The following is a 25,793-nucleotide window of genomic DNA, read 5'->3' on the forward strand; positions in this document are numbered from 1 at the left end:
CTTGCATGGCGTAAATTGAGACACACTCTCTGGGACCGAGCGGTGTGTGTACATGAGACTTGCTTCATAGGTGGCACGCAGCGTCCGGGCTCTCTGTGTAGACGCTACAATATACCGTAGCAGGATCCCGCCCTTCGAGTCCCGAGTACATGCCCCCGTATGCTGGGCTGGCGTTGCGAGCCTGGTCAACTTGAACCTCCAGGTTGGCTGCACACCACTCTTCGGGGCAAATTGATGGTACCCACTCGTCGTAGTCAGACGCTGGTACTAACGGGACACGGAAGGGGATCCATGAGTCTCTCCCAAATACTAATGGTGTGCTGTGGCTCAGCTCAGCCCCCGAGGAGATGGCTGGTGCGATCGAGGCAGCGGCTTGACCCAGTGGAGCATCGGCGTTGCGGTGGGTTGCTGCGTCGTAGGAGCCCAGGTCCTGGGGCTGGCTGCATGACGGGGATACACAGCCCTGAAAGTCGAGCATCATGAGCTGCTCTCGAAACACGTGCATCGTGTCCGAATCCCTCTCGTGGCTTGCCATCGCGCACTCAATCGCCACCTTCGATTCCGGGGGCACGTCGCGGTGCCGCAGCATGTTCTGTACTGTGCGTGTGCAGCTCCACGCGTCGAAGTCGTCGGATTGCATGCATTCGGCAACGTGTTTGCACCGGTCTTTCCAGCTGTCGAAGCGCTTGGCGCATGTTCCAAAGCCGCATCCATAGTTCCTCGCCCGTGGAGACGGCTTCGGCAGGCCCCGGTGGACGCGAGAGGCCGCGTGCACCTTCTTCGCATGCTTTTGGGCTTCTGAACCGTTGTGAGACGTGTGTCTGCACATGTCGCACGGCCATGACAGGCCGCTTTCCATGTGCTGGTCTTGTTCGTGGCGCTTCCAGTCTTGCTTGCTCTGGAACATCGTCCTCTTTCCTCGCTCGGCACAAAAGGTGCAAAAGTAGGCGGGCTTGGTAGCGACATGCTTGTGATTTTCACCAGTCCCGTCCGAGGCGGCAGCGTATATTGATTGGTTCGTTAGGACTACGTCTTGGGCATCTGGTTCGGGGCCGCAGAACCCTTCCGATAGAACATGACGATTAGGACTGCTCATGTTATCGACATCGGGATTTGCCGTGCATGAAGTGCCCCAGTCCGCGAAGGCCCAAACATGACTGTCACTGCCAAAGTCGGGGAGAGCCGGAGTCATCATTGAAGTATGAGTTTGGAGTTCAGTGAGACCCCGATGATCCGTGTCCCTACGATCGTTGAAGCTGCCATATTGACCCTCCGAGTGCATCCCAGACGTAGATAGAGGCAAGGAGGTACTAGAGACACTAGAAACTTTGCTTCCGACCGAACAGAGTGGCTCGAACGACCCACTTTTGGCAGCGTCATCAGGTCGTTTCGGTGGATGTTCCGGTCGCAGATCATAGTGTTCAAAATATTCTTCCAGCAACTCTTTGATATAGTCCACGAGTATGCTCTCAGTGCCTGGACATGCACACTCCTCCGTCCTCTTTCTGTTCTTGCAGAGCCAGTTATGCAAGCGACGGTCAATGAACACGTACAAGCGGCGACCGATGAACCGAGCGAAATGGGCGTGGTCTTCTAATCGGATATCACCTTCAACGTCTATTGCACGTAAGTGTATGCTTGTTTGAAAGGGATGGCCGACTAACATGGCGATGGTATATCGTCTTCAGCTGTATCAGGGAATATGAGTTTATACATCTGTTTCCAGGCTTCTTCAGGGCCTTGCAACTGCCTCATACTGAGCTTAATCGAGGCATCCTCGGACATCCATCTATCATCTAGTTCATCTTCGTGGCAATGGCCAATTGCTCGATGTCTGCGCTTTAAATGTTCTCTAAAGACCATAAGCGCATGGGGCTTGAGTTGATGTTGTGGACTTACTTGACACGGGATATGTTAGGCCAACCTTTATGGCATGATTCGAATGCCAAATCAAGGCTCCTCTTACCGAAAGGACAAGCAAATTGTCGTTCTGGGTCTTTCTGCTTCTTGTGGAAGGAAATGAATTCAGCTGAAGCACCGCTATATCGTGCCCTCTTTTGAGAGCGGCAGGCCGGGGGATCTGGCTCCAGTGTGACAGTTCTGGTCAAGGCCGAAGCATACCTGCCAGTACTGCGAGAATTATAGATCATGGGGACGGCAAGACAGGCCGTTCTTGCGGTGGGAAGTCGGACCTTTGCGCTCGCCTTGAGAAGAGCTGCCACACCGTGTTGACGAAGTAGGCTCAATGCCGATCGCCAAGAAACTCGTATTACCGATTCACCTGAATTGCTATCGATGTGTGTCAAAGTTGTGGAAGCTGCAGTGCTCCAAATGGCGGTACATTCGTTTTCGCAATGAAGAATCTGAGGGGATTCGAGATTGAGGACAAGACTGGAGGCACATGGGGCTTAGCCGCGAAGAACAGCTGCATATCTGACAGTTGGGTCGATTTCGAAGCCACGTTACTTGATAAGAGGCGGTTGCGGTTCATCATTGGCTGGGGTGTGAGGAGGGTGACCCCGGTAGGCTGAACTCGACAGAGCGCTAGTTGTCGACGAGCCTGCCGCATGCATGCGCAGCAATACGACATGCAGGCTGGTGCGCCTCAGCGCTTCGACGCAAACCTACTTTTACGACTACGTTTGGTGGAAAGATTCTCGCAACGCAAACCTCTTCTGAGACGCTATGCGGTGAGATTTCTTGCAACCTCACGGGATCTGTATTCGTGCTTATCAAGTCAACGGCCCCCTTATACTGCTCTTCAGTCGCAATCGGCGAGGGCCTATATCTGAGACCTATCAGGGGAGACCACCACCTAACAAAGGCGATCGGCGTCAAGAGTGGTGACCTGTATAGACTTGCCATTGGAGGCGCCCCTGCGCAAGTCAGCCCGATCGATAGCTCCGCAGCACCTTGGGAAATGGCCATCGTCTTTTCAAACATCCTATCACATTCCGTGGCCAAATTATGCTGCCGTAATTTCGATGGTCTCGTTACTGATCCATTGACCATGCGCGCTACGTCTTCTTGATCATTGCCAATGGCGTGGACAGATCCGGGGTGAGCCCATCACGGGCGCAGTGACAATGCACCTGATACTGCAGTAGCATGCATCGAGAGACACATCTTCATACTGATCCCGGTTTTCCAGACCTGGGTGCCGTCGCTGAGCTGAACTGAGCTGTGTCGATCCGCCAGTTAGTCTAGTCGAGAATCGCTACCCGCATCATGGTCAGCTGAAGGACAGCCAGACACATGTTGATGATGAAATGAGCTAAGGGGATGCCAGCACTGACTCCTCGTGGCATGGTTCTAATGCGACTCGGCCCGCAGGTGCCCACACAGCCACCTGTTTTGCGTTGGCAGCCTGTTTAGGAACCGCTTACCATTTGGGGAGAACTTTTCAGGGTCAAGCTTCGACCCAAGAGCATTTGGGGCACCGGCATCTCTCTCTTCATATCGTCTGGTTCTTGTGGTGTTGGACTCAATACCGATACTGCTCTTTAAAGACGCCGCCGTCTGAGACTCTCCATCTACACAACTGAACACTGTAAGTAGCGGTCTCTTACTGCATACACCAGCGTAGGACTGCTTTACCGTTACCCATTCGCGGATGTCGTAACGAGGGGCGACCCAGTGCACTGACAATTAGCATAGAAGACGGGTGTACCCTACCTATACACACCACATCACTCGGAAGTCACAGGTACGACCGAGGCCATCGAGATGAATTCCCCGATAGTTTACACCCAGTATGGCCTGGCACTCTTCCATCTGGTGCTCCATTGGGCGCCGTCCTGGAGTGGGATGGCATGGATGGACCCGCGCCCTTCAGCTTTGATGCCGACGATGGGGCAGGTGTCTTGCCAGACGCTTTTGCGTCTCATAAGTGGCATCGTGGGCCTGACATACGGGTCTGTGGGGATGGTCTTGTGGAGTGGAGTTGGCGATGCAGCTCTCTCCTCGCACACCGCCTACACCCTCTACATCGGTGCCAATGCCATGGCAGCATTCCTCGTCCTGCAAAGGGTCCGGCTTTATGATCAAAAGATCACAACACTGAGGGTCTTGATCGTGATCAATTTGATCACGCTGCGCACTATCGATCAGCAATGGTGGTTGCTAGTCACAGCCCCTTCATTGAACCTCCTTCTGGGAAGTTGCATTCTCATGATGACCGCAACTCTGGCAGTGTGCGGGAAGATGGGAGATCGCAGTGACTCCGGACTGGATGCTGTTGTTGGTGCTGTTGTTGGTGCTGTTGTCTGGATTCTCAGCCTGCAGCTGCAACCGCTGCCTATCGACCCCGAAGACTACATCCGGTCCACCCTCATGGTCGTGATCGTGGCGGTGTGGTCACCGTGCGCATGTTTGAAACCTCTCGTCATGCTAGTTTGGTCCATGTATTGTCTTAGATACGTCCTGTGGGTAAGTGGATAGAAATGCGTACGGGAGTGTGCCACCACTGACTGATCCCAGGATGTTCAATCGCCGTTTTGGGGTCCATTGTTGCCCGATTCGATGGTGGCGGCCCTTCAAAAGCGATCTTCAGACACAGTGTGGCAAATTGTTGTTACGATTGCATGTACGCTGGTTAGCACAATCAGTGCGGGGGTCTTTGCTTGGTATGGACGCCAGCAAATTGGGATTACTATCCGCAGAATCGGGTCCGGGTTTGGCCGCGATAATCGTACATCTCCAGATGGCGACTCAAGTCCAGGAAGGCTCGAAGGAGGACTGGGATCACGAGAATCTGAGAACGATGTTGCTCCGTCTGGCGACCTAGAGCACAGTGGCCGTCCCCCACCAAGTCCAAATATACTTGGGAGAGTATGGAAGAACGTCGCCAAAGTCCCCAGTCAACTATTTGCCAAAGCCAGCACCGTCCTGCAACAGATACGGAGACCACCAAGGGATGACGATGACATTGCTCTACCTGACCTAGAGCGCGGTGAGGGTGTACCCGATAACGAGGGCCGAGCCGGTGGGTACACAAACCGTAGCCCCCTATCGCCGGGAAACGATAATGTGAGCGGAGCCGCACGTGATGCCGCTATCACGGCTGGAGAGAATCAGGTCGACCTAGCTTCCTCCCAGGCAAGTTTACCGGCGGAGATAGACCGAGGAGACGGCGATGAGTCCTTTAAAGTGGTTAATGAGATCGAACGTATCGTCGGTGGTGAGGAAGGTGCTACTAAGAGTAGTGCCAGCGGCCAGTCCGCATCGCAGAAACCCACGACAGAGATCCGGCAACATCTCGACCCGCGCGTGGATTCTGATGGGGGCATTCAGGGGACTGATCAATGTGTCCGAGTGTTGCGTCCTACTGCGACTTGGTCTTGAAGGCGAAACTGGCAATGGTAGGCAAGCTGGAACTCATTCCGATCGATGATTGTAGAGTTTGCGGTGCAGTAAGGACGAATTCGTGGTACTTTGAGAGAGATACCATTGATAGTTCGTCCAGAATTTCTGGAACTTGCAGTACGGAGACATTTCTTTCCTCTTGAACGGAGTCCGAGATCGATCTTTGAAGTTTGAAGGGTGGGTTCTTCGTAAAGGGGCATTGAAAATACTATCATGAAAAAACATGAATGAGAAATTGTGCATTCGTTTGGAGAGTGTAAGAATGTTCAGTCTGACTCCTGAGTGGAGCAGCTTTCTGGTGAGGTGTCGGCCTGCAGATAATGACAGTGCTCGATGGATCAACGCCCCGAGTTCAGGACCTGGTCCTCCAGGCGAGAGGCTAGCCAATAACATCGTCAATAGAGCACCCCGCTCCATCGCAGCGGCGTTTTCACCTTGAGCGCACCCGAGATCTCACCTCCATCGCAGCTGAAACCTCAGCCTGATGCGCGCGTTTCTATGTGATGTGTTCACTTGTTTAAAGCCGCCGTAGCCCACTCACATTGTAAGTTAAGCTGATGGCTCCTCATGCATGTGATGTTTGATGCATTCTATGTTGCCTAGATATCAATTCCACCCCTGAAGCATCTTCCCACGCGTAATTGTTTATACTGAATTTAAATGTAAGGATGCGCAGCCTCTCGAGAGTGTTGCACCCTTATTTGTGGATGATGCTGGCTGGTCTCTCCTGCATGACCTATGGCGTTCTCTTACCAGGCGTAAGTGGAATTGGTGAACATCTCGTGAATGAAGTACTTCAAAATATCGTCTGTGAGCCATTGGTGTTTTATCTGCTCTATCGAAACGGGTGCATTGTACGGTCCAGCAGTGTTCACGTGACATTTACTGGTTTGGATGAATAGAAGCGAGCCCGGCTGCGGCTCAGCAAGAAATATGCTGGTTCTATCCTTACAGTTATTGAGTCTGTCCCTTCGGTCAAGTTCTCGTGCGAACGAATTCATCTCATGCAACCGTTGGTGCGGTACAGCGAAAAGATGACGCGATACTATGTCGATTTCTTGGGCTTTTGGTGTTTTTGAGCAGATCCGAAGGGTTCACACTGTCTGCCAACCCACTCCAACTTCAGTCTCGGTGCTGACAACTGGTGTGCAAGCTCATTGAATCGGTAATCTCGCAAACAGCGTGAGAGACAGGCTAGGATGCTACCCCGGATCAAAGAAGCTGTCCGAAAAGGATTCATGCTTACTTGCGAGGGGCGAGGCTAATTTCTCATCTTGCAACCTTTTCGCGATTTCACCTGGGCAACAGCCTACTACTAAGCCCCATAGGTACCGTTGATATATTCATTGGGCCCTCATTGGGTCCTCAATTCGCAGTGCAAATTCCTCCTTGGCACATCATCCTTGCAACCCCAACTCCACATCATACTCCATCGGATCGATCTCTCACATCTCAATCTTAAAGATCAAAGGCGATGTTTTCACCCGCTCCACCTCGCCTCGTTTTGTGTTCCTTGCCCAAAGACCCTCCCTCACTAGTCCCTAAACAGCTAGCTCCCGCCTTTAGCACCAGGAATTTTTCACCGAAGAGCGGATAATGCAGGGTCGAGAGCGCGTGCAGCGTAGGTTTGGTAAGCGGCTCGGGGGCGAAGGAGTCATGTCTAAAGATTGACTTTATTTGATTCATGCTATTACATACGCCTTTGCCAGTAAGATAATATCTTTCGTTTACCAGTATCTTGTGGTATCTCAAAGTCTACTACTCTGCGAAGAGACGAAATGGCACCCACGGACGCCGACGCAGAAAGTGTAATCTCAGTTCCGCCTGAGGAAGAAGGTCACCATGCGCGACAAGAGCAGGTTCAAAAAGAAAAGAAAGGCGCGAGCGTGTATGCATTTGGGGATGGGTCGCGGACAAGCAGTCTGTTGAGTATTCTGGATGTGTTAGAGAAGCGGGCAGGAGTTGAGCTGAGGGGGTGTCAGCCGGTCCCGTGGGACAAGAGGACGGTGACGCAGTATGCGAATATCTTCACGCTGTGGTTCAGTATGAGCTGTAATCTTTTGCCGTGAGTAGTGTTTTCACTTTCTTTGGGCTGGTAGTTTCACCGGGAGGAATGTCTGGTTTTGAAGAAAACTTTTGCCATCCTCTCGAGCTGTTAGGAATTGATGAATAGAGCTAACATCCCACAGTATTACAACAGGCATGGTCGGCACACTGAGCTTCGGCCTCGGACTGCGAGACGCATCCCTCGTCATCCTCTTCTTCACCCTGCTTTCCACCATCCCCGTAGCTTACATGTGCACATGGGGCCCCAGGACGGGCATGCGACAGCTCATACAGGCGAGATTCGTCTATGGGTACGTAACATTCATTCAAAGATCACGATTCAAACTAATTCTCACCAGCAAATACTTCGTCTCACTCTTCATTCTCCTCAACCTCGCCACCCTCACCGGCTTCTCCATCGTCGACTCCATCATCGGCGGGCAAGCCCTATCCGCCGTCTCCTCCGGCACCACCATCAACGCGACCGTCGGCATCGTCATCATCGCCCTCCTCTCCCTCCTCGTCTCCTTCGCCGGCTTCAAAACCTTGCACAAGTACGAAAAGTACGCCTGGGTTCCCGCCCTAGTAGCCATCATCATCGCCACCGGTTGCGGCGGTAAAGATTTGAAGAATCAGACCACCGTCCCGCCCGCCACTGTCCAGCAGGTGCTCAGCTTCGGCGGCCTCGTCGCCTCTTTCATGCTCCCCTGGGCCGCGCTCGCTTCCGACTTCTCCACGTACATGCACCCCTCGGCACCTCCCCTCCGTATCGCAGCATACACCTACATCGGGCTCGCACTCCCCACCATCCTCCTCATGGTCCTGGGCGCAGCTATCGGGGGCGCAACGCCCAACATTCCCTCCTGGCAGGCAGGCTACGAGTCGAACGCGGCGAGCGGCGTGCTAGCCGCTATGCTGCATCCAGCGGGGGGTTTCGGGCGGTTTGTCACGGTGGTGCTGGCGTTCAGCATGGTGGGCAACCTCAGCGCGACCATGTACAGCATCACGCTCAACTTCCAGATGCTGCTGCCGTGGTTGTTCCGCGTGCAGCGCATCCTGTTCAGCATCGTCATCACGGCCATTGTTATTGGCGTGGCGATCAAAGCTGCGAGCTCCTTCTTTACCAACCTGGAGAACTTCCTCGGGCTGATTGGGTACTGGGCTGCTGCGTTCATTGGAGTAGTTGTTACGGATCATTTGTGGTTCCGCTGGGGAAACTTCGCGGCGTACACCGAGGATGAGGGACTGTGGGATGATGGGAAGAGGCTGTCGACGGGATGGGCGGCGATGGGCGCGAGCGTGGGGTGTTTGGGGCTGGTGGTGCCCTGCATGTATCAGATCTGGTTTACGGGGCCTATTGCAGAGTGGACTGGTGATTTGGGCTTCGAGGTGGCATTTGTGCTGAGCGCAGGGTTGTACGTACCGCTGAGGTATCTGGAGAAGAGGGCGTGTGGGAGGTGAGAGGAGGTGGGCAGATAGTTACGCGCCGAACGATTCGTAAGAACCACATGACCTAGTCCATGCCGCTGTGTTCGCAATTCTATCTCCACGAGCCCTTATTACACACCTTGCCCGCTGGTCGTGTAAGATCGTTCGAATAAACCTTGTTACTCGGTTGAGACCAAGTACGCCTCCGGAGTGATTCCCCGAGCATACTCCATACTCCATTATTTCTCCCGCATGGCTTCTCTATTACCGTACACCCCACCCTACATGTCTAGCTTCCGTTCAGCTTCTCATCCTGTAATCCCCTATGCGATACGTGAACTCCAAAGTGTCCATCATTAGATATAAGACAGCAGTTTCAAATTCAAGCTGCTCAGCATTCTTCGGCCAATACCAGACAGCTCAAACCTTGCTGAATGCTGGCTTTTCGTCTGAGGCACCAGCACAATACATCGATATCCGGGGCGTCGAAGATACTAGAGCGATGCTGAGCGGCATATGTGGGGCGAGTAGTGAAAATAGAATTCGGGCTGCGCTGCGCTAGAGTATTGTGTGCTAGGAAGTTGCCGTATTTGTGAACAGGCTCATTTCTTGCGCGACCGAAGAGGAGTCAGCTCGAGAGAAAAGCTCAGCAAGGATCGGCCAGGCGGGAGAATGGTCCAATATGCTTGGAAACATAGTGCTCCCGAAGAAGATTTGGATCGAGAGGCTTGTTATGTGGTAAGACAGCTCGCGCCGCTTTCACCGTTGCCACGGTCCTGCTGTGTCGAACATCATAGCCCGACGAACCATCTTCCACTTAGAAAAAGTGCATGAACGACCGACATCACTCACATACAGGTCCAATCACCGCACAACAAATTCCCACCCCCAGTGACTTGTCAAATGGATTGTATTTACACCCACAGTGCTCGGAGCACACGCGCAGGGCCTATCATACATTAGAAAATAGAGCTATATAAGAGGGCATAACCTCAGTGGAGAGGCGGCCAGAACTTGTTGCCATCCATCTCCAAGAAATATACAATGAGCCGCAATGGCAAGCCCGAGCCATTGTACAGCGCATCTGTAGCAATGGCTCGGGCAGAGAAAAGGGTATCCAACATGACAAACAGCGTCGACAGAGTTGTGCTCAGCTGCTCGTTCGGACCAACGCCAGTCCGTCAGAGATGGTTATTTGTGTGTTGCAGCTAAGCGCTGGGCTAGGTGGGACAGTTGTCTGCTCACTGCTGGAGCAAATACGTCCTACCCGCGCAAACACATACGTGACCAACGCTGAACGACTGGCGTCGACCTTCCGCGAGCAATTGGGTAGCACAACCCAGCCAATACTGATAACGGCAGGCTCATGGCTTTGGTCGTTATGAAGCCGCAACAAAAGCAAAGTAGGTCGTAGCCAAGTGGCAGTGCGATCAGCCTCAGCGGCCGGTTGGTAATGGGCTGGGCTGGTTCGCGGAGGAGGTTCGTAGTAGATTTACGAGTAGTACTTGTCGTCCTTCTCCTTCAGCCCGCCAATGCGGTCAAGGTCGAGGGAATCGAAGCGATCGCCATCGCGCTCGTAGGGCGGCAGGTCCTCGTCCAAAGGCTCCAGTCCAACACTGTGCTCTCCAACCCGTACAACAACTACGCGGCCCGATTGCCGTTTGCCAGCGGAGTCGACCTCGTCGGGAAACGTGATGCGGATCTCGGGTACAGGACTCTGGGGCGGGCTCGAGGAGTTTGCCAGTAGGTCTCTCCTCTCTTGGTAGACGACGACAGATTCACGGGTAGCCTGGATCGTGAGGCGGCGGTGGCTTGACTGCCTCTTCTCATACAACGGAAGCTGTGCCTCTGCGTTTTTCCTGGCCCGGCGGACTCTTCGCAGGAAAAATAGCGAGCCGATCAGGACCACGGCGAGTACAAATAGCGTCAGGAGCGCTACCAGGAGCGTGGTCTGCAGGGTGTTCAACTGCGCCTTCTCGGCATCGTTGTCGCGCGTCACGATAAAGCTGATGGAGTCCATAATGCAAGTAGTATGTTTGCGTGGTTCGTCAAGTGGTCGTGAGATTGGTCTTGATATGGCGCAGAAGTCGGGAATAGTAGCAATTAAGGAAAGTGTTAGCTGTGCACATGGTTAGTATGCTGGATCGCAACGTTGTCGTGCGGTGGGATATTGTTTTGGTCTGCAGATGGATGTCTTGGCGGAATGCGGTGTTTGGGGCCAGCACGCACCTTATTTGGGGCCGGAAGGCAATAGGGAATGTCGCAGCTGGCCGAATGAACGGATGCAAGTATCGCTGAAAGAGTGAAGCGATACCGCGGCAAGGAGGGTGAGGAGAGGGCCGAATGTTGTTGGAGGAGCAGCAAGGACGAGGAAGAAGGGGGACGAGGCTGTTTTTGCTGACCGCCAGGAACAGGACAGGCAAGCGCTCGGGCCGCCGGTGATAAATGAGTTCGCTCCTTCCAAGGTTAGGCCCCGCGCCCAATCGGAAATCACGCCCCACCGTTCTTGCGCGTAGACGCCAGCGCTAGCCCGAATGCGCGGCAATCAATAACAAACGGGAGGGCTTCACAGCGAGCCATTGAATGTTCAATCTCCTCTCCACAGCAGTACGCGCCGGGCGCGCTGGGTGACGTCGCTGGACGAGGACGGTGCAGAGGGCGTGCGCGCGGGAAGCGACTGGCTCTGAGCGCAGCGAGACGACCGCTCGAGCCGCACGGCAGGGGCACGCTGTGACCAGGGTCGATGCCAGGATGTGAATTAGGCAGATTGGAGAGTGGATATCGCGTGCTCTGGTCGCTGTCGCCACGACTCGGACGCTGACCAGCAGCGCCAGATAAATAAAAGCGACCGTCGCCTACTCGACGTCTGCAAGCTGATCCCGGGGTAACTTGGCTGCCTCGACGAGACGTGACGTGTCTGGCACTTCTGGCACTGGCACTGACAGATGTAGGCCTGAGACGAACTGCGGACGTGCGGTCGCAGCGGCTTCTCCAGTATCCGACCAGCATAATTCCTCTGTGCACAAGGCCAGCTGGCGTGCGACTCCACGGAGCGGACGGCACTGAGCAGTAAGCCTCGAAAAGTCCGTTGTCGTAGTCTGCGCCTCCTCCCGAAGCCTGCTGCGTGCGATTTTCTCCGAAGGGTCTATTCCTGGCACCGTGGAGCGAAAAGCCCAATAACGAATTCCAACTCATCCTACCTTGTTCCCACTTGACCTCTGCACTCGCTGCCGTGCAACGCTTCTGCTTCCCATTGTCCATTCTCAGTAATGCATGCTTGAAACATCGCAACGCTACATCCGAGTACACTCTCACGGCTGCCTTGTCGTCGAGAGCCAAGTCCGGTTTTCGTAACTCGCGACGCGATCAGCATATTACAACAGCTTGTGCAGCTTGTTCAGTGTTGAAGCGTGTTGTTGAGTGCATATGCCGCACGGCCCAGGTATATGCCGGCGAGACAGGTCGTCAAGGGTCCTCGGCACTGCAACGTGTGTCTTTGGGGTGTGCTACAGTGCAAATGCACGACGACGTGCTCGACCATGACGAAAGTCTGTTGTTCGTGGGCAAGTGGAGAGCTTCCGGGACGACTGCACGTCTTCTCCGAGTAGTGAGTGTGCGCTCAATACGTGCAGTCAGCTTTGCGCGCCAACGCAGCACGAGAACAGCACAGCGAAGCTAGCCATCTTTTTGACTTTGCAAGTGCGTCTGCCGAGCAGGGACCTGTCAAGTCTCAGTCGCTGGAGATGCTCGATTAGAGGCCCAAAAGCCACCGGTCACGGCCTTCCCAAAACGACGGCCCCCGTGACCGTGGTACCCTGGGTTGCTGCTCCGACGCCATCTTCTCCTCTGCAGACGGACGCGAAAACCCACGTTCGCTGCATTGGTGTGCCTCAACGGCGACGGTCGCCCAATTGGTCTCCCAGCAGAGTCTTGCAAGGCGACCAAACGTAGCCACGCGCTGTTGAGGTTGCCAGAGGGCTGAACCACCATATACAGAGGAGGTGGGTCAGATTCGCTCAGGCACGGCAGGAAACAAGCTTCGGTCTTCGAGAAGCGGTCTCGATTGCAGCCGGCGGCTCGCCAATGCTGGCCTCTGGAGCAGACGGGCAGGGACCCGGCGCATGGCACCTGGTGAAACGCATAGTCCATGTACATAATCAAGACTCCTGTACTGCGAGGGCCTGTCTCACCTTTCTGCTCCGTGATCGTCGCCGCCTAGCAACTCCTGCTTGGCGCACGCGACCTCAATACAGACTCGACGCCAGCGAGAAGAGGCCAGCAAAGCGTCCTCACCTCCTCCGCCTTATAGCACGCCGGCGCGACCCTGCGGCAAGCGTACCTTGGGCCAGCCTTGACAGCGGAGTTTTGCAGAAGCGCGGGACGGAAGCTAACGATCTTGGTCTTGAAACGAGCTTAGTGCGCAGATCTGGGGAATCCAGCATCTCTCCCACCAACGCAGCTCGCGACCGCGCTGCTGTTGTTGCGCCGCCCTCCACGCCTCTCCCGCTGCCACCGCCTGCGGCCGCCGCGCACTCGACCAGCGTCTTCGTGGTACCGTCGCCGTCCCTCATCGCGCCTGCCTCCCAGGGAACCACGGTGCTTGCTGCTCAACGCTCCATTCCGCAATCACGCCCGCCCGCCCGCCGCTCGCCCTTGCGTCCCGTTTTGTTGGCCGTGGAGGACTGCCGTCTGGCAGGCACCCCATCCCTTCTTCGACCGTAGCATGCACAGAGGGTAGAGAGCGCCCGACCTTGCACCACTCCCCATCCCCGACTGCCCATATATCCACGGCACGCCTCGCCTCACCGCGTCCTTCCTCGCGCGCCCGCGGTGGACTCCCTTCGCTCGCACCCCACTTCGCTGTACCATACTACACCCACGCCGCCACGAAACCACTCCTTCCACTCAACACTTTTCGCTCGCAATAGTCAGTAGGCCTCCTCCCCGCACCCAGCGCGCTGCTGGGTAAACTCCGCGTGCTGACGCCTAGACCTTTTTCAGCTTGCACACAATAAGCTGCCCCGCGCTGCATCGTGCCCTCCAGTCTCTCGCTTCATTCATAGCGCTATATATTCGCATCCCTCCCCGCTCTTTGTGCCGCCTCGTCGTCTGAACGCTCGGGTCGCAGCATGGCGGGCATTACGAACAACGTGTGTACAACCCTCTCTACGTCACTTCGTCTCTAACACATTGCAGGTCCGAACGCGCGACCTTAATGGCGGCATATCTCTCAACGGCGGCGATGCCGACCGTCCATCTCACTCGTCATTGGGCTGGGGTGGCAGCATCTGGAACAACGGCAGTGGTGTGCCAGGCCTAAGGGACAGCTCGCGTCCTCGAGGTAATCAATTCACTTGCTACGTCGCGCATCTGATATTAATGCTCCACAGAGAACAGCACTTTCGCCGATTCCATTGAAGGCAAGACTGGCTCCGGGTCCCTTGTCGCATCCTCCGAGTCCGATGGTTGGCACCATGGCCGCAGTGTGTGGGGAGACAACACCTCCAACATCTCACGCGTCCGCTCCGGAGTGTCGCCCCCCGCTAGGAAGCGGTCCCTCGCACACCCTGATTCCACACAGCCGTACGCCGACAAGGCTGCCTCCCTGTTCCCCACCTCGCGACCCGGCGCGGTCGGCCTCGGTACTAAAACCACCAAACCGTTACTGGACCCGACCTCCATGAACTTTACGTCTTCTCGCAGGATCGATCCTCTAACTACCGCCAACTTCTCCTCGTTTGGTTTCAACCAGGGCGACGCACCATTACGCTCGGAAGCTTCTCTAGGGTCGTGGCATGATGCAGCATCGGTGCATTCGCCCACTGACGACAGGCGTAGCGTTGCCAATTCCGAATATCTGGGCCCCTCCAGTGCCACCCCATCAAGAAGTGGCAGCCTGCCCCCTTCCAGGCATGGTAACGAACCATTTCAATTCGGCCAGAACGTCGACACGTACGCACGTTACGCACAGTCAGGTCAACGCCAAGCCTCGTCCTTTTCCGTTGCAAACAACCGAGCTTTCCAAGAACGGAGCGGCTCGATACAGAGCGAGTCATTGAACCTGAGCCACCTCAGCCTGGAAAATGATGCTGTTTCTGGAGCAATGTCCCACAGGCCATCTATGAGCACCAACGCATTCCCATTGAACTCGGTGAATGAGACTCCGCTTACACGCGACTCATATGACGCTCAGGCGTTTGAGAGGTCCAATGGCTACGGACAATCCGGGACCTACACTCCCGATAGCTACACTAACGGCAACAGCCACCTCGGGGGGCCCAACTCTCTCTTTAGGCCCGTTCAATTCGACAGCCACAGCGCGCCCAATGGCACTGGCGTGCACCAGAGCCCGCTTCATACGCACTCTCACACGCCTCCAGTATTCGATCACCTCTACCCTTCTCGCTCAGACCATCCTTTCTCGCTGAACAGCAATAACATTGCTCTCGTGAATCAGAGACTGGCAGGGCATAAGATGCAACAACAAGATAACCGTCGCAGCCATCCTTACCAGAACCAGCAGATACACCCGCAGCAATTGCAGCAACTCATTGCGGCCAATCAGCTGCAGGCTAACCATTTGCGAGGTTCTTATCCTTATAACCCGCTGCCAATGTCCAGTGCTCTTTCCATGACCAGCAACATGCATTCCCTTCCATCCCCCCTCCACGGTGTCATACCCATCGAAGCACCCAGAGCTCCAAGAGACCACAGCAACCCACCTGATCTGGCAACAATGAGCTCTTGCCTCTACAACTTCAAAAACGCCAGCAAGATCAACAAAAAGTTCGAACTCAAGGACATCTACGGCAACGTGGTCGAATTCAGTGGTGACCAACATGGGTCCCGGTTCATCCAGCAGAAGCTCGAGAGCGCCAACAGTGACGAAAAGGAAAAAATATTCCGCGAGATCCAAGAAAACTGCCTGCAACTGATGCAAGATGTATTTGGCAACTACGTGATTCAAAAGTTTTTTGAGCACGGTGACCAAACACAGAAAAAGTTTTTGGCCAACCGTATGATGGGCAACATACTGCATCTTTCCAACGGCATGTATGGATGTAGAGTCGTCCAAAAAGCGTTGGAGTACGTTCTCGTCGAGCAACAAGCGGCCATGGTCAAAGAGCTCGAAAAGGATGTGCTCAGATGCGTGAGGGATTGCAACGGTAACCATGTTATCCAAAAGGTCATCGACAAGGTACCGCTGGAGTATATTAGAAAAATCATCGATGCCTTCCGCGGCCAGGTTGGAACTCTGTCGGTCAATACCTATGGCTGCCGGGTTATCCAGCGGCTATTGGAAAAAGTTCCAGAACCGGATCGAAGGTTCATTCTTACCGAGCTTCACGCCGAAGGTTCCAAGCTTATTACCGACCAGTACGGCAACTACGTCTGCCAGCACATTATCGAGCACGGGACACCAGAAGACCGTGCCAAGGCCATTGGGCTTGTCAACCAAGGATTGCTCACCTTTTCCAAGCACAAATTCGCGAGCAACGTCGTGGAAAAGTGCCTCAAGTTTGGCAACAACGAGCAGCGTCGCAACATTATGCTCAAGCTTACGGACAAGAACGAGCGTGGCGACAACAACCTGCAGACGCTGATCAAGGACCCGTATGGCAACTACGTAATCCAGAAATGCCTGGAAACTGTCAACCGTAGGGACTACCAAGAGTTCGTTGCAGTCCTGAAGCCCGAGCTAGACAAGGCCAAAAAGGTCATGTCCGGCAAACAAATTGTCTCGGTATGTTTCAGTCTTTAGACACTTAGTTACCTACTGACCTGACTTAGGTGGAAAAGAAAATGCACCGCACCGACTTCGACGATGGCCTTGATGACATCACGCCAAAGCCGCAAGCGGCTCCTTCCGACATCTCGACCGACGCTCCGCCCACTCCTCCGCTGACGAGCGAAGCACAAAGCCCCCAGAGCAGCTCGCTTCCGAGTGCCAACGTTTCCACGGTCGACGAGCCTGTACACACTTCTCTTCCAAATAAGAACTTCTCTGCTCCCATTAACGGCATCACCATTGAGGCGGCCGATAACGCTTCGTAGTATATATATCTTTCACGGCACTTACGGCCCGGCCTGGCTGATTCTTTCTGTTACCGGTTGATTTCAACATGCATGCGTTATGGGAGAGCCGCGGGCGTTCCGGCTGGGCGGCATTCAGCATGTTATATACCATCCTTTATTTATTCTGTGGTTATTGGGATGACTTGGGTTTCAATGTGGTAATGTTTGAAAACCCAGGGACGTCTACTCATCGGGTTCGCACATTGTCTTCATGCAAGCACTGGCGCTTTTGGGCGTACACTATAATTAGCATGGCGTACAAAAAATGGAGGAAAGGCATATTGGTAAATGTTCATGAAGGGGGGATGATGGATGGATGGATGACTGGCGGGTGTTTTTGTTCAAATACCATATAGGACGGGGTGTTAGACATAGTCTGTAGAGAATGTCGAACTGTGATGTTGGTTGCAATTACTCTTCCTGCGATTACTGTATATTGCCCATGCACGTTCTGCCATCGTCTGGTTGCTGATCCTCGAAGTGGACCCTGAGCGGAACGCGTCGCGTCGGAACAAGGGGTTGTTCCGGTTCCGAAAGCCCTCAAGCTTCAGGCCTGCATCGTTCCCCTCTGGTACCATTTGAATGTGTCCCAGCCGGTAGTCTTGCTCCAATGGATAATGGCGAGCCTGCGCCATCTTATGAGGGCATTGCTGCCTCGTTTGCAAAGGCCAAAGCCGAGCAAGAGCAGCAGGAGTCGCAGGGCTTGAAACCAACATCCAACGATGCGGCGGCGGCCAAGAAGCAGAGCGAGATACAGTTCAAGGCTGCGCATGGCCTTTTGGTGGCATTCCTGTCGCTGATAATGTATGTCCTATGGCGAACGGCTCGTCGGTTCACTACTAATGCACTACAGGCTACTCCAATTGCTCGGCATTTACCTCTTCACGAGTGGTTTTCTCCTCACGAGATTTACGTTTGACTACAAGTCCGAGTGTGCAGTACCTCCCGTCTATACCAGTGCACGCACTTACACGGCGGGAACACCGGAACGCGGGTGCTGGCACCCCAGAACGTTCGACAAAGCAATCGTTATCCTCATAGACGCACTCCGCTACGACTTCACCATCCCATCGTCTTCCGAGGGAGCTACCGAGAAACCCCACCACTTCCACAACGCGTTTCCAGTTCTTTACGAAGCAGCTGTCGAACAGCCTCGCAACGCATTCCTCCTGCCATTCATCGCCGATGCGCCGACCGCGACCATGCAGAGGCTAAAGGGCCTGACAACCGGAACCCTTCCGGCGTTCGTCGATGCTGGGTCTAATTTTGCGGGCACGGTGATCGAAGAGGACAACCTCATCTCACAGCTCAAGAATGCCAGCAAGAGGATCGTGCATCTTGGGGATGATACCTGGCACGCGCTGTTCCCGGACCATTTCGATCCAGAACTTACACGCCCTTACGATTCTTTCAATGTGTGGGATCTGCATACCGTAGACAATGGAGTCACCGACCATATCCTCCCGCTGATGCATGCTTCCAATACGTCAAAATGGGATGTGGTGATCGGTCATTATCTGGGAGTCGACCATGCGGGGCACCGATACGGGCCTGACCATCCCGCCATGGCGGCCAAACTCAAGCAAATGGACGACGTTATTCGCCGAATGATTGAGCAGCTAGATGATTCTACATTATTGGTTGTTATGGGTGACCATGGCATGGATGCGAAAGGAGATCACGGCGGAGAATCCGACGACGAAATCCAGGCTGCGCTCTGGATGTACTCGAAGCAGGAACGGTTCGGCCGAAGCTCACCTTCCTTCAATACGCCACCGGCTACAGCAAAGGAACGACCCGTCGCGCAAATCGATCTCGTTCCTACACTCTCTCTGCTTCTGGGAATGCCTATTCCTTTCAACAATCTCGGGAAGCCCATCGAGGAGGCTTTCATCGGTACTCAAGGCATTGATTACGAAAATTTGGCTACGGTCAACCGCCTCACATCCGCCCAAATCTACCGCTACCAGCAAGAGTATGCTTCTGTACAAAGCATGGACGAGGCTGCACGTGCGGCATCGCTGACGTCTTTTAATCATGCAAACGAAGCGTGGGATTCTACGGGTACCAAATCCAAGTCAGAGGAATACGCACATGTCTACGCAATGTACCAAACCTACCAACAAGAAACACTCGATATTTGCAAGGCCATGTGGGCAAGCTTCGATGTTCCTCGCATGTTGCACGGAGTAGAAATCCTTGCATTCTCACTCATAATGCTTGCCATTTACGCACGCGGCTTGACGGGCGATTTGTCTGAGTTGAGCCCTGTTCTTCTCGCCCGAGGCGGCATCGGTGCCCTTCTAGGTGCCCTAGTTGGCTTCGGCGTCAGTTCTGCAATCCCAGATGTACCCACACAGCATGCCATAATCTATGCCGCCGCAATCTTTGGTAATCTTGGCATCGCATCCGCCTTTTGGTATCTCAGGCGCAGGCTAGTCTCCGTGTTGCCGAACTCTGTTTGGGGTTATCTTAGTGTAATCTTTACACTGCTTTTATCCGTCGGATTCGCAGCCAACTCCTTCACCATCTGGGAAGACGAGATACTACTCCACTTTTTGTCCACCTTTGGATTCCTCGCAGCGTTGTCTTCTTTACGGCAGCCTAGAACCACCGATCGCGTCCTGGGTGTGTACCATTCCGTCTTATTCGTCATTCTCACGCGCCTCGCATCTCTGTCAAGGCTGTGTCGCGAAGAGCAAATGCCGTTTTGTAAGAGTACGTACTACGCATCCGCCACGTCCTCGACGTCCGCGACATGGCAGCTCGCCATACCTTTCATCGTCGCGCTTCTCCTACCAACCTTTATTCGAGGCTACTACGAGGGGACACTCTCCTACCAAAACTCTGCAGTGATGTGGCTCGGCTTTGGTCTACGTTTTGGTTTGCTACTCAGCGCTGCGTACTGGGCGCTCGATGCTGCCGACGATGGGGATTGGTATCCCGGTTTCAGCGGCATGCTCAAGACCTCCAAGACAATCATCGCGCAGCTCACGCTCGCTATCGCCGTCGGCGTCGGCTATCCTACCTTCACCTGGGCAAAGCCTCTCCTCAACATCGAAGAAGGTAAATCTCACACGCCGCACCCGGCCAAGCAAATCGTCCCGTCAGGCGGTCGCTCCTCCATCGCGATTCTCGGCTACAATAATGTCCACGGCTCGCGCTACGCCCTGCTCATCACAGTGTGGTACCTCGCGACCGCGCTACTCCAAAAGCCCATGGGCGCCGGTGCCCTCGCCCTCTGCTGCTGGCAAATCTTCTCCCTTCTCGAAATCATCGCGACAAACCACCTCGCCCACAGCAGCATCGGTCCGGTCATCCTCGGCCTGCTCGGCAGTTTCCACTTCTTCAAGACAGGGCACCAGGCCGCGCTGTCCAGCATCCAATGGGAATCTGCGTTCATCCCGCTACACACGATCCGCTACCCTTGGTCCCCCCTGCTCGTCGTGCTGAATACCTTTGGCGCGCAGATTCTATGCGCGGTCGCGGTGCCGGCGCTTGTCCTGTGGAAGCAGCCGCCTAGGAAGGCTGGGTTGCTGGGCGATGTGGCACGCGCGACGGCGACGCATGTGCTGTTTTACGCGACTGTGAATCTGGCGACGACGATGTGGGCGGGGCATTTGAGGAGGCATTTGATGCTGTATCGGATCTTTAGCCCGCGATTCATGATGGGTGCGCTAGTGCTCGTTATTGTGGATGCGGTTGGGATTTTTGTGGCAGTTGGCGGGACAAGGATGAGCTTCTTGAGTGTGGGGGAGGTGTTTGGGGTAGCGTAGGGTCTGGGTGTGTGTAGGATAGATAGGTTGGAAAATGGGAGGGTTGAAAAGTGAGGTACTTTGTGTTGCATAGCGCGCGCGTTATCTTGAGTATTGGATCAATTATCGTTGCTTGTTATGGTTTCCCATCTACTTCGTGCGCGAGCAGACGCTGTGAACAACCTCTTCCTCCCCTCTCCTCCCCTCACGACATCCACGCCATTCGTCAACCATGTTTGCTCGATCTTTCCATCCGCACGACACACCGCCGTCAACGCAATCTCTTTTCTCTCACCCTGCTCGCGGTCAACAACTTTCTCTCACTGCAGGTCTAGCCCAGACGAGCTGTTGCTAGGTTGTATAATAGCAGATCCTGCCGTTCTGCAATTTTCTCCACCACCTTCGGTCTACTGTTACTCAGAAGTCTATACGCTCCCTCCCCTTTGAAGTGCTGCGGCTAGAGCGGGAATACCTAGTGCTACGGCATATCCTGCGGTTCGGCAATTGAGGCTTTTCTATCCTCTTGTGGGAAGACTTTCTCCGCCTGACAGGTAGCTTGACGATCGAGTACCAACAGCAATGACCGGTGCGCCGGGAGGTGGAGAAGGTAAGTGCTTGTTGTCCCCAGGAAGCCGCCCTTACACGCGCCGATGTCTATCTACCTGGCTACTGACCGTCTCACAGGAAGGGCCAAAGATATGGCGACGACGCCGAAGCACGGATTCACTGTGGGTGCCGGCAGTGGTCCTTCGCGAGCTTTCGCACGTCAATCTCTGTCACCGCCGTCAAGCAAGAACCCCAAGGAGCAACGCCACGACTCGGAACGCGAATGGCTTGCAAGGGTCTGGCGCGATGCGAAAGAACACGACTAGTTATATCACCGGTAATCTGACGCCACTCGCCCAGGAGATGATTTCATATGATGAAGAGGACTATCGGCCGGCCCCGAAGAGCGCAAAGGCACTAGTCCGACTGAAGGCGAGATTTTTGAGCCATTTAGCTCTAGCTTTTGGTGATCGTGGTGCATCCCATGCACCTACGATCGGGCTCCTACGAGAGGACACGGAGAACGGCGTCGTGACGATCCGGCTCACGCGATTGAACGCAACAAGGGAGTGTCCTGATCTATCCGATACGAGCAGAAAATTCGCGCAGGCGTTGGCAAGTATCCACGATGCATATGCAAATGGGGACATAACCCACTCGAAGGACCTAGAGGAGGTCGTATTCCGCCTGTATCGGAAGCGCATACTGGAAACTGCTGGAAATATGGGCAGTCTGTGGAGCAAGGGCGAAGAAAGGCTTCACGAAGTGATTGCGGACATGTCCGGTATCTGGGACGAAGATGGTCGAGTTGCCCGTGACGAATCCATAGGCGATGCCATCGTCGCTATCAACGGAGCAATGAAGGTCCTGGTCTCTACATCCCTGAAAGATCCAATGAAGCATGAATCAATGCTTAAAGCCTTGATCACACAGGCTTGCAATCTCGCCGATCTTGAAGGTGGCCTTGTACGGGACCGTTTGAAGGGTGTCCTGGGTTCATCGCTCGCAGACGGCATATATGACAATGTCCTTGTCTTCATCCAACCAACTAAGTCGGTCCAGACGATTATACGCACCGCGCAAGCGCTTAGCAGATTTCATACTATCAAATTTTTGAGAGGTAACCCATGTGCAGAAGGTGGCAGCTCACCGTCGACATCCAGCCATGCTCGGGCAAAAGGGCACGTCGGATCGTCAGCTTCATCTCCAACACCTCCGAGACCCATGAGCACCAACGATGATGTGTCCTCGGTTCTAAGCTCCACTGAGCACGAGCATATACTGGCTGGTATCCATCCAACGATAAAGCGTGCAGCATCTGAGTTGGCGGCATGCGTTTATGAAAATCGTCTACCAGATCCCCAAACAGGAGGGTATTACCTCCACGGCTTCTCGGCCTGTGTAAATGAAAACGAAACACAAAAGCTCGGCGGGCTGTACAAGACCATACTCATGAGCGCTCAGTCCCCAGCCGCTGTACTTGCCAAACTCTGCCAGGCATTGACTGAGAACCAGCTCCCGCGGTTCTTTAGCACGCATGGTTGGGGTTCCTTCCGAAGCGACTTACCACACCTAGAGATCTTCTTCACGACACTGATCCTAGAGCGACCCACTGTATTTCGCCTGGTCCAGTTCCTCCGGTCTAGGAGCGATGATAATCCCCGGCGGGTACTGATCCGAGATTGTGGATTCCATCGTTGCAATGGGCGCGAGGAAGTGGAGGTCTTAAAGGATATTTACCGTGCAACACTGGACCGAGTCAGCCGTTTCCGCTTGCACAACGCGTGCGTGAACAATCAGATCCTCCAAACAGTCCAGAGCGCCAAAGTACTTTTCGAGCCCAAGTACCGCAGGCTCCTGTGCAACCAGGGCCCCTTACCAGACTTGGGATATCAGAAAATCACCTCGCGCTTTATGTTTGACCAAGGCCTTTTCAGGTACGAGAAGGTAAAGAGGATGAGGATGAACCTCCGATGATGCCCGAAGCCCGCAAATACTCGTAGTGTCCTGGGCTTGTTTTCGGAACCGGATATCTAAAGATCTGACGGTATGGCGATGAGCACATCACTGAATATCAATTCCCTTGCACCATCCTTGCGACACACGGCTGGAGATGCCGTCGCCCTATCCGCACTGGCCTCGGAGCTCTCAGCGCGGTAATCCAAGCTGTGCCCAGACATACCGTATGCGGCTGTAATTTTCTCTGGGAATTTTGATCGCGCTCGGCCTTCCATGCGACCTCGGTTTTGAATGAAGACCCGACCGAATGTAGCTGGCAGCTTACCTGGCGGCCGAACAAGGGCTGCACATTCCATCTCCTACATTTCTGCTCCATCATTTGCATTCTCAAGTTTTTCTGAACTTTCTGGAAGCCTTGAGTACAAGCCTTGTCTGCTTGACGGAAGCAAGTTTGAGACGGATTGGCCTCCACATATCCGACACTGCAGTAGGTGCGCTGCTAGCTGGTCTCATGTCTGCCAACTCTTTATATTTGATGCTACACTGAAAAAAGGCTGTTTTTGTACACCCTTGCCGCTGATGTGATGTGGATGCGTCGTGCTCACTAAGTAGGCAAATGCTATTACGACGCTAACGGACACAGCACGTAACACGCTTCCTGCCGTCATATGTAGCCTCGGCGATCGGACCGCGGTTACAAGCTCACAGGAATAGCTGCCAACGTGATCACAGCAGCGTCCCCTCCTATCGGCACGGCGACCATATTTTGGAGCTTTGGATCCAGCCATGTGAGTTTAGGCTCTTGCGGTGTTCAACTTCTGATCGCTTCCATGAGTTGACGCCGGCGTTCCAGTTCTCCAGGAGTCCACTCTTCGCGAGAAAGGTGGAGGGCGGTTGTGAGTTCATGGGCTCGGTCGATGGCTGCGACTAACTCTTCATAGTCCCTGAACGGAGCGACGACGGTCCTGCACGGGCCCGCTTCTATGGAATCTGGCGGATTCACCCACCCCTGTCGGTAAATCCGTCCATAGTACCACTCTTCGGACGGTAGTGGAAAAGAGTGGAGATATGCAAGCTGTGCTGATACGTTTGCACAGATGATGTCTTGCGCTTGCTCTGTCATTCTTGAGAATTAGTTAAAACCATTCAATCGGACATCGTCAATGTAGTTTGTTATGTGGCAGTAGATTGTGGATTTCTCGTAGCCTTCAACCGTCCAGGCCGCCAACAGCGTCGGTATACGCAGCCGAGGAAGGTTTTCCGCTAGGAAATGTAGATTTTCGGCTTCCTGATGTGGCTTAGTTGATGGTATGAGCAACGATCCTGGGAATGACTTACTTGAATGATTTTTGGACTGCCGCTCCACTTGACAACATACTCGCCGAATCTGTAAACTTGATGCATTCTAGCGCTTTCATGGAGACGTTCATTCTTCTGTCCATCTTTTCGTTGTTCAGCAAGTGGAGGTTCTGTCATTCTCCGCCCAGAGAAGCATTGAGCGTGTCCCAGGAAATGAGTCCTGAAGAAGAAGGCGCTTGGTAAGGGAGTCTTAATGTAGTCCATGTTTCCATGGGGGGGTATATTCCACGCATTTTTGCCATCTGAGCATCCCATGCACTTTCATGTTTAGTAGCACCCCACTCATCCATCCATACCTGTGCCTTGGGGCGAAATGGCACACCGGTTGTTGTCAGAGGTTTGGGTGTCTGTGTCCATGCTGGAAGCCTTACAAACCGACACCAGCACATGAAGCCCATTATTTATCTTGTATTCAAAGACTAATCACATGCAAGCCTTGCTTCTTTGTCGAACTTTCGACATGATCGGGGTTCCCGATTTGACCTATGGGACGGAAGCTGTCCCTCAGGTCGATTTTGTCTAAATGATTTTCGAACAAAGGGCTTCTTCAGATTTTGGACACTTGCTACGAACTTAGGCAAGTTTACCTGAGGGCGTTACCCCTGCTCAGTCGGTGGTCGCAGCACTGAATGAAAACGGAGCGTCAGGGTCGACTGGCTTGCGATGTCATTCGACTAAAGCAGTGGCACAAAGCACGCTCTTTGAACATTTGGGCGCCACAAGAAGGGAGAGTCGTGATATTGTAGGCTCTTGCGACGGAACTTGTCTCCCATAACAAAGGGGGAAGACAGGGCCTATTATTCACGTGGGTATGCATACAAAAGAGGCTTTGTGAGTATATAGACGAGGAGATGCCAGTGGAGTGCCGCGGTACGATTGATCTAGTGAATATGGAAGTGCGTATTGCTAGAACGTCTCAAAGTCCCAGCATGGTGAAGGGAAGTTCATGGTTGGTTAACTCAGCATAGCCACGTGACCTTAGTGCCTCGCCGAAATTCGCCGCCCAGCCGCTAGCCGCACGTCCCTCGCACCAAGCTATATAAACCCGCCCTCGCTCGCGCTCTCTTCGATTCTTCATACTTACCTTCTTGGGGTTCCCTCAGCTCAAGCATTGAGGAACCAGTCGTTCTCGCCTGCATTGCACAGCGCGGAGCTGGGAGCGACTTCAGTCTCCTTCGGGGGCCTGACTGGGGCAATTTTTGCTGGTCGTACATCTTGTACCTTTTCACTGTTGCTGAGCCGCTGGCGAAGCGCGAGGAA

The 25,793-nt window shown here is 54.0% G+C and overlaps 10 protein-coding genes across 10 annotated transcripts; 5 read left to right on the forward strand and 5 right to left on the reverse strand.

Annotated features, from left to right (window-relative positions):
• Positions 1-64: 64 nt before the first annotated feature.
• On the reverse strand, positions 65-1,785 carry CC84DRAFT_1256677 (uncharacterized protein; the record flags this gene model as incomplete). Its single annotated transcript, XM_018184644.1, has 2 exons — positions 65-1,617; positions 1,665-1,785. The coding sequence occupies 2 exons, from the start codon at positions 1,783-1,785 to the stop codon at positions 65-67; spliced, it is 1,674 nt and encodes a 557-aa protein (XP_018041322.1).
• A 1,941-nt stretch (positions 1,786-3,726) lies between these two features.
• On the forward strand, positions 3,727-5,413 carry CC84DRAFT_1203253 (uncharacterized protein; the record flags this gene model as incomplete). The annotated part of the gene is made up of 2 exons (XM_018181813.1): positions 3,727-4,428; positions 4,480-5,413. The coding sequence occupies 2 exons, from the start codon at positions 3,727-3,729 to the stop codon at positions 5,341-5,343; spliced, it is 1,566 nt and encodes a 521-aa protein (XP_018041323.1). The 3' UTR covers positions 5,344-5,413.
• A 1,648-nt stretch (positions 5,414-7,061) lies between these two features.
• On the forward strand, positions 7,062-8,875 carry CC84DRAFT_1139866 (uncharacterized protein). Its single transcript, XM_018176263.1, has 3 exons — positions 7,062-7,429; positions 7,554-7,721; positions 7,770-8,875. Exons 1-3 carry the CDS (start codon positions 7,143-7,145, stop codon positions 8,869-8,871), a joined length of 1,557 nt encoding a protein of 518 aa, XP_018041324.1. The 5' UTR covers positions 7,062-7,142; the 3' UTR covers positions 8,872-8,875.
• A 1,401-nt stretch (positions 8,876-10,276) lies between these two features.
• Positions 10,277-11,148, reverse strand: CC84DRAFT_501069 (uncharacterized protein). Its single transcript, XM_018186557.1, has 2 exons — positions 11,068-11,148; positions 10,277-10,957 (listed from the first exon to the last, which is right to left on the reverse strand). Exon 2 carries the CDS (start codon positions 10,856-10,858, stop codon positions 10,331-10,333), a length of 528 nt encoding a protein of 175 aa, XP_018041325.1. The 5' UTR covers positions 10,859-10,957; positions 11,068-11,148; the 3' UTR covers positions 10,277-10,330.
• CC84DRAFT_501098 (uncharacterized protein) lies at positions 10,938-12,191 on the reverse strand. The gene is made up of 2 exons (XM_018186558.1): positions 11,068-12,191; positions 10,938-10,957 (listed from the first exon to the last, which is right to left on the reverse strand). Exon 1 carries the CDS (start codon positions 12,097-12,099, stop codon positions 11,329-11,331), a length of 771 nt encoding a protein of 256 aa, XP_018041326.1. The 5' UTR covers positions 12,100-12,191; the 3' UTR covers positions 10,938-10,957; positions 11,068-11,328.
• A 171-nt stretch (positions 12,192-12,362) lies between these two features.
• On the reverse strand, positions 12,363-12,872 carry CC84DRAFT_1161766 (uncharacterized protein). Its single transcript, XM_018177831.1, has one exon. It carries the CDS (start codon positions 12,826-12,828, stop codon positions 12,562-12,564), a length of 267 nt encoding a protein of 88 aa, XP_018041327.1. The 5' UTR covers positions 12,829-12,872; the 3' UTR covers positions 12,363-12,561.
• An 863-nt stretch (positions 12,873-13,735) lies between these two features.
• CC84DRAFT_501176 (ARM repeat-containing protein) lies at positions 13,736-17,027 on the forward strand. The gene is made up of 5 exons (XM_018186559.1): positions 13,736-13,765; positions 13,840-13,988; positions 14,035-14,179; positions 14,229-16,582; positions 16,630-17,027. Exons 2-5 carry the CDS (start codon positions 13,968-13,970, stop codon positions 16,891-16,893), a joined length of 2,784 nt encoding a protein of 927 aa, XP_018041328.1. The 5' UTR covers positions 13,736-13,765; positions 13,840-13,967; the 3' UTR covers positions 16,894-17,027.
• Positions 17,028-17,490: 463 nt separating this feature from the next.
• On the forward strand, positions 17,491-20,798 carry CC84DRAFT_1113637 (uncharacterized protein). Its single transcript, XM_018175362.1, has 2 exons — positions 17,491-17,718; positions 17,768-20,798. The coding sequence occupies exons 1-2, from the start codon at positions 17,525-17,527 to the stop codon at positions 20,688-20,690; spliced, it is 3,117 nt and encodes a 1,038-aa protein (XP_018041329.1). The 5' UTR covers positions 17,491-17,524; the 3' UTR covers positions 20,691-20,798.
• Positions 20,799-22,493: 1,695 nt separating this feature from the next.
• CC84DRAFT_1057919 (uncharacterized protein) lies at positions 22,494-23,024 on the forward strand (the record flags this gene model as incomplete). Its single annotated transcript, XM_018173555.1, has 1 exon — positions 22,494-23,024. A coding segment is annotated over one exon (531 nt), but the record flags the coding sequence as incomplete, so codon positions are not given.
• Positions 23,025-23,795: 771 nt separating this feature from the next.
• On the reverse strand, positions 23,796-24,617 carry CC84DRAFT_1238216 (uncharacterized protein). Its single transcript, XM_018183928.1, has 2 exons — positions 24,513-24,617; positions 23,796-24,462 (listed from the first exon to the last, which is right to left on the reverse strand). Exon 2 carries the CDS (start codon positions 24,295-24,297, stop codon positions 23,986-23,988), a length of 312 nt encoding a protein of 103 aa, XP_018041331.1. The 5' UTR covers positions 24,298-24,462; positions 24,513-24,617; the 3' UTR covers positions 23,796-23,985.
• Positions 24,618-25,793: the final 1,176 nt, after the last annotated feature.

This window comes from Paraphaeosphaeria sporulosa, assembly GCF_001642045.1.
Source record: "Paraphaeosphaeria sporulosa strain AP3s5-JAC2a unplaced genomic scaffold CC84scaffold_2, whole genome shotgun sequence".
NCBI lineage: Eukaryota > Fungi > Ascomycota > Dothideomycetes > Pleosporales > Didymosphaeriaceae > Paraphaeosphaeria > Paraphaeosphaeria sporulosa.

What these genes read in the sequence shown, in the direction of transcription:
- CC84DRAFT_1139866 (XM_018176263.1), top strand. Translation starts at nt 7,143, where the DNA reads ATGGCACCCACGGACGCCGACGCAGAAAGTGTAATCTCAGTTCCGCCT. An exon ending in ATGAGCTGTAATCTTTTGCC is followed by an intron (nt 7,430 to 7,553) that starts GTGAGTAGTGTT and finishes AACATCCCACAG; the next exon opens with TATTACAACAGGCATGGTCG. An exon ending in CAGGCGAGATTCGTCTATGG is followed by an intron (nt 7,722 to 7,769) that starts GTACGTAACATT and finishes AATTCTCACCAG; the next exon opens with CAAATACTTCGTCTCACTCT.
- CC84DRAFT_501069 (XM_018186557.1), bottom strand. Translation starts at nt 10,858, where the DNA reads ATGGACTCCATCAGCTTTATCGTGACGCGCGACAACGATGCCGAGAAG.
- CC84DRAFT_501098 (XM_018186558.1), bottom strand. Translation starts at nt 12,099, where the DNA reads ATGGACAATGGGAAGCAGAAGCGTTGCACGGCAGCGAGTGCAGAGGTC.
- CC84DRAFT_1161766 (XM_018177831.1), bottom strand. Translation starts at nt 12,828, where the DNA reads ATGGTGGTTCAGCCCTCTGGCAACCTCAACAGCGCGTGGCTACGTTTG.
- CC84DRAFT_501176 (XM_018186559.1), top strand. Translation starts at nt 13,968, where the DNA reads ATGGCGGGCATTACGAACAAC. An exon ending in TGGCGGGCATTACGAACAAC is followed by an intron (nt 13,989 to 14,034) that starts GTGTGTACAACC and finishes AACACATTGCAG; the next exon opens with GTCCGAACGCGCGACCTTAA. An exon ending in GGACAGCTCGCGTCCTCGAG is followed by an intron (nt 14,180 to 14,228) that starts GTAATCAATTCA and finishes AATGCTCCACAG; the next exon opens with AGAACAGCACTTTCGCCGAT.
- CC84DRAFT_1113637 (XM_018175362.1), top strand. Translation starts at nt 17,525, where the DNA reads ATGGATAATGGCGAGCCTGCGCCATCTTATGAGGGCATTGCTGCCTCG. An exon ending in GCATTCCTGTCGCTGATAAT is followed by an intron (nt 17,719 to 17,767) that starts GTATGTCCTATG and finishes AATGCACTACAG; the next exon opens with GCTACTCCAATTGCTCGGCA.
- CC84DRAFT_1238216 (XM_018183928.1), bottom strand. Translation starts at nt 24,297, where the DNA reads ATGACAGAGCAAGCGCAAGACATCATCTGTGCAAACGTATCAGCACAG.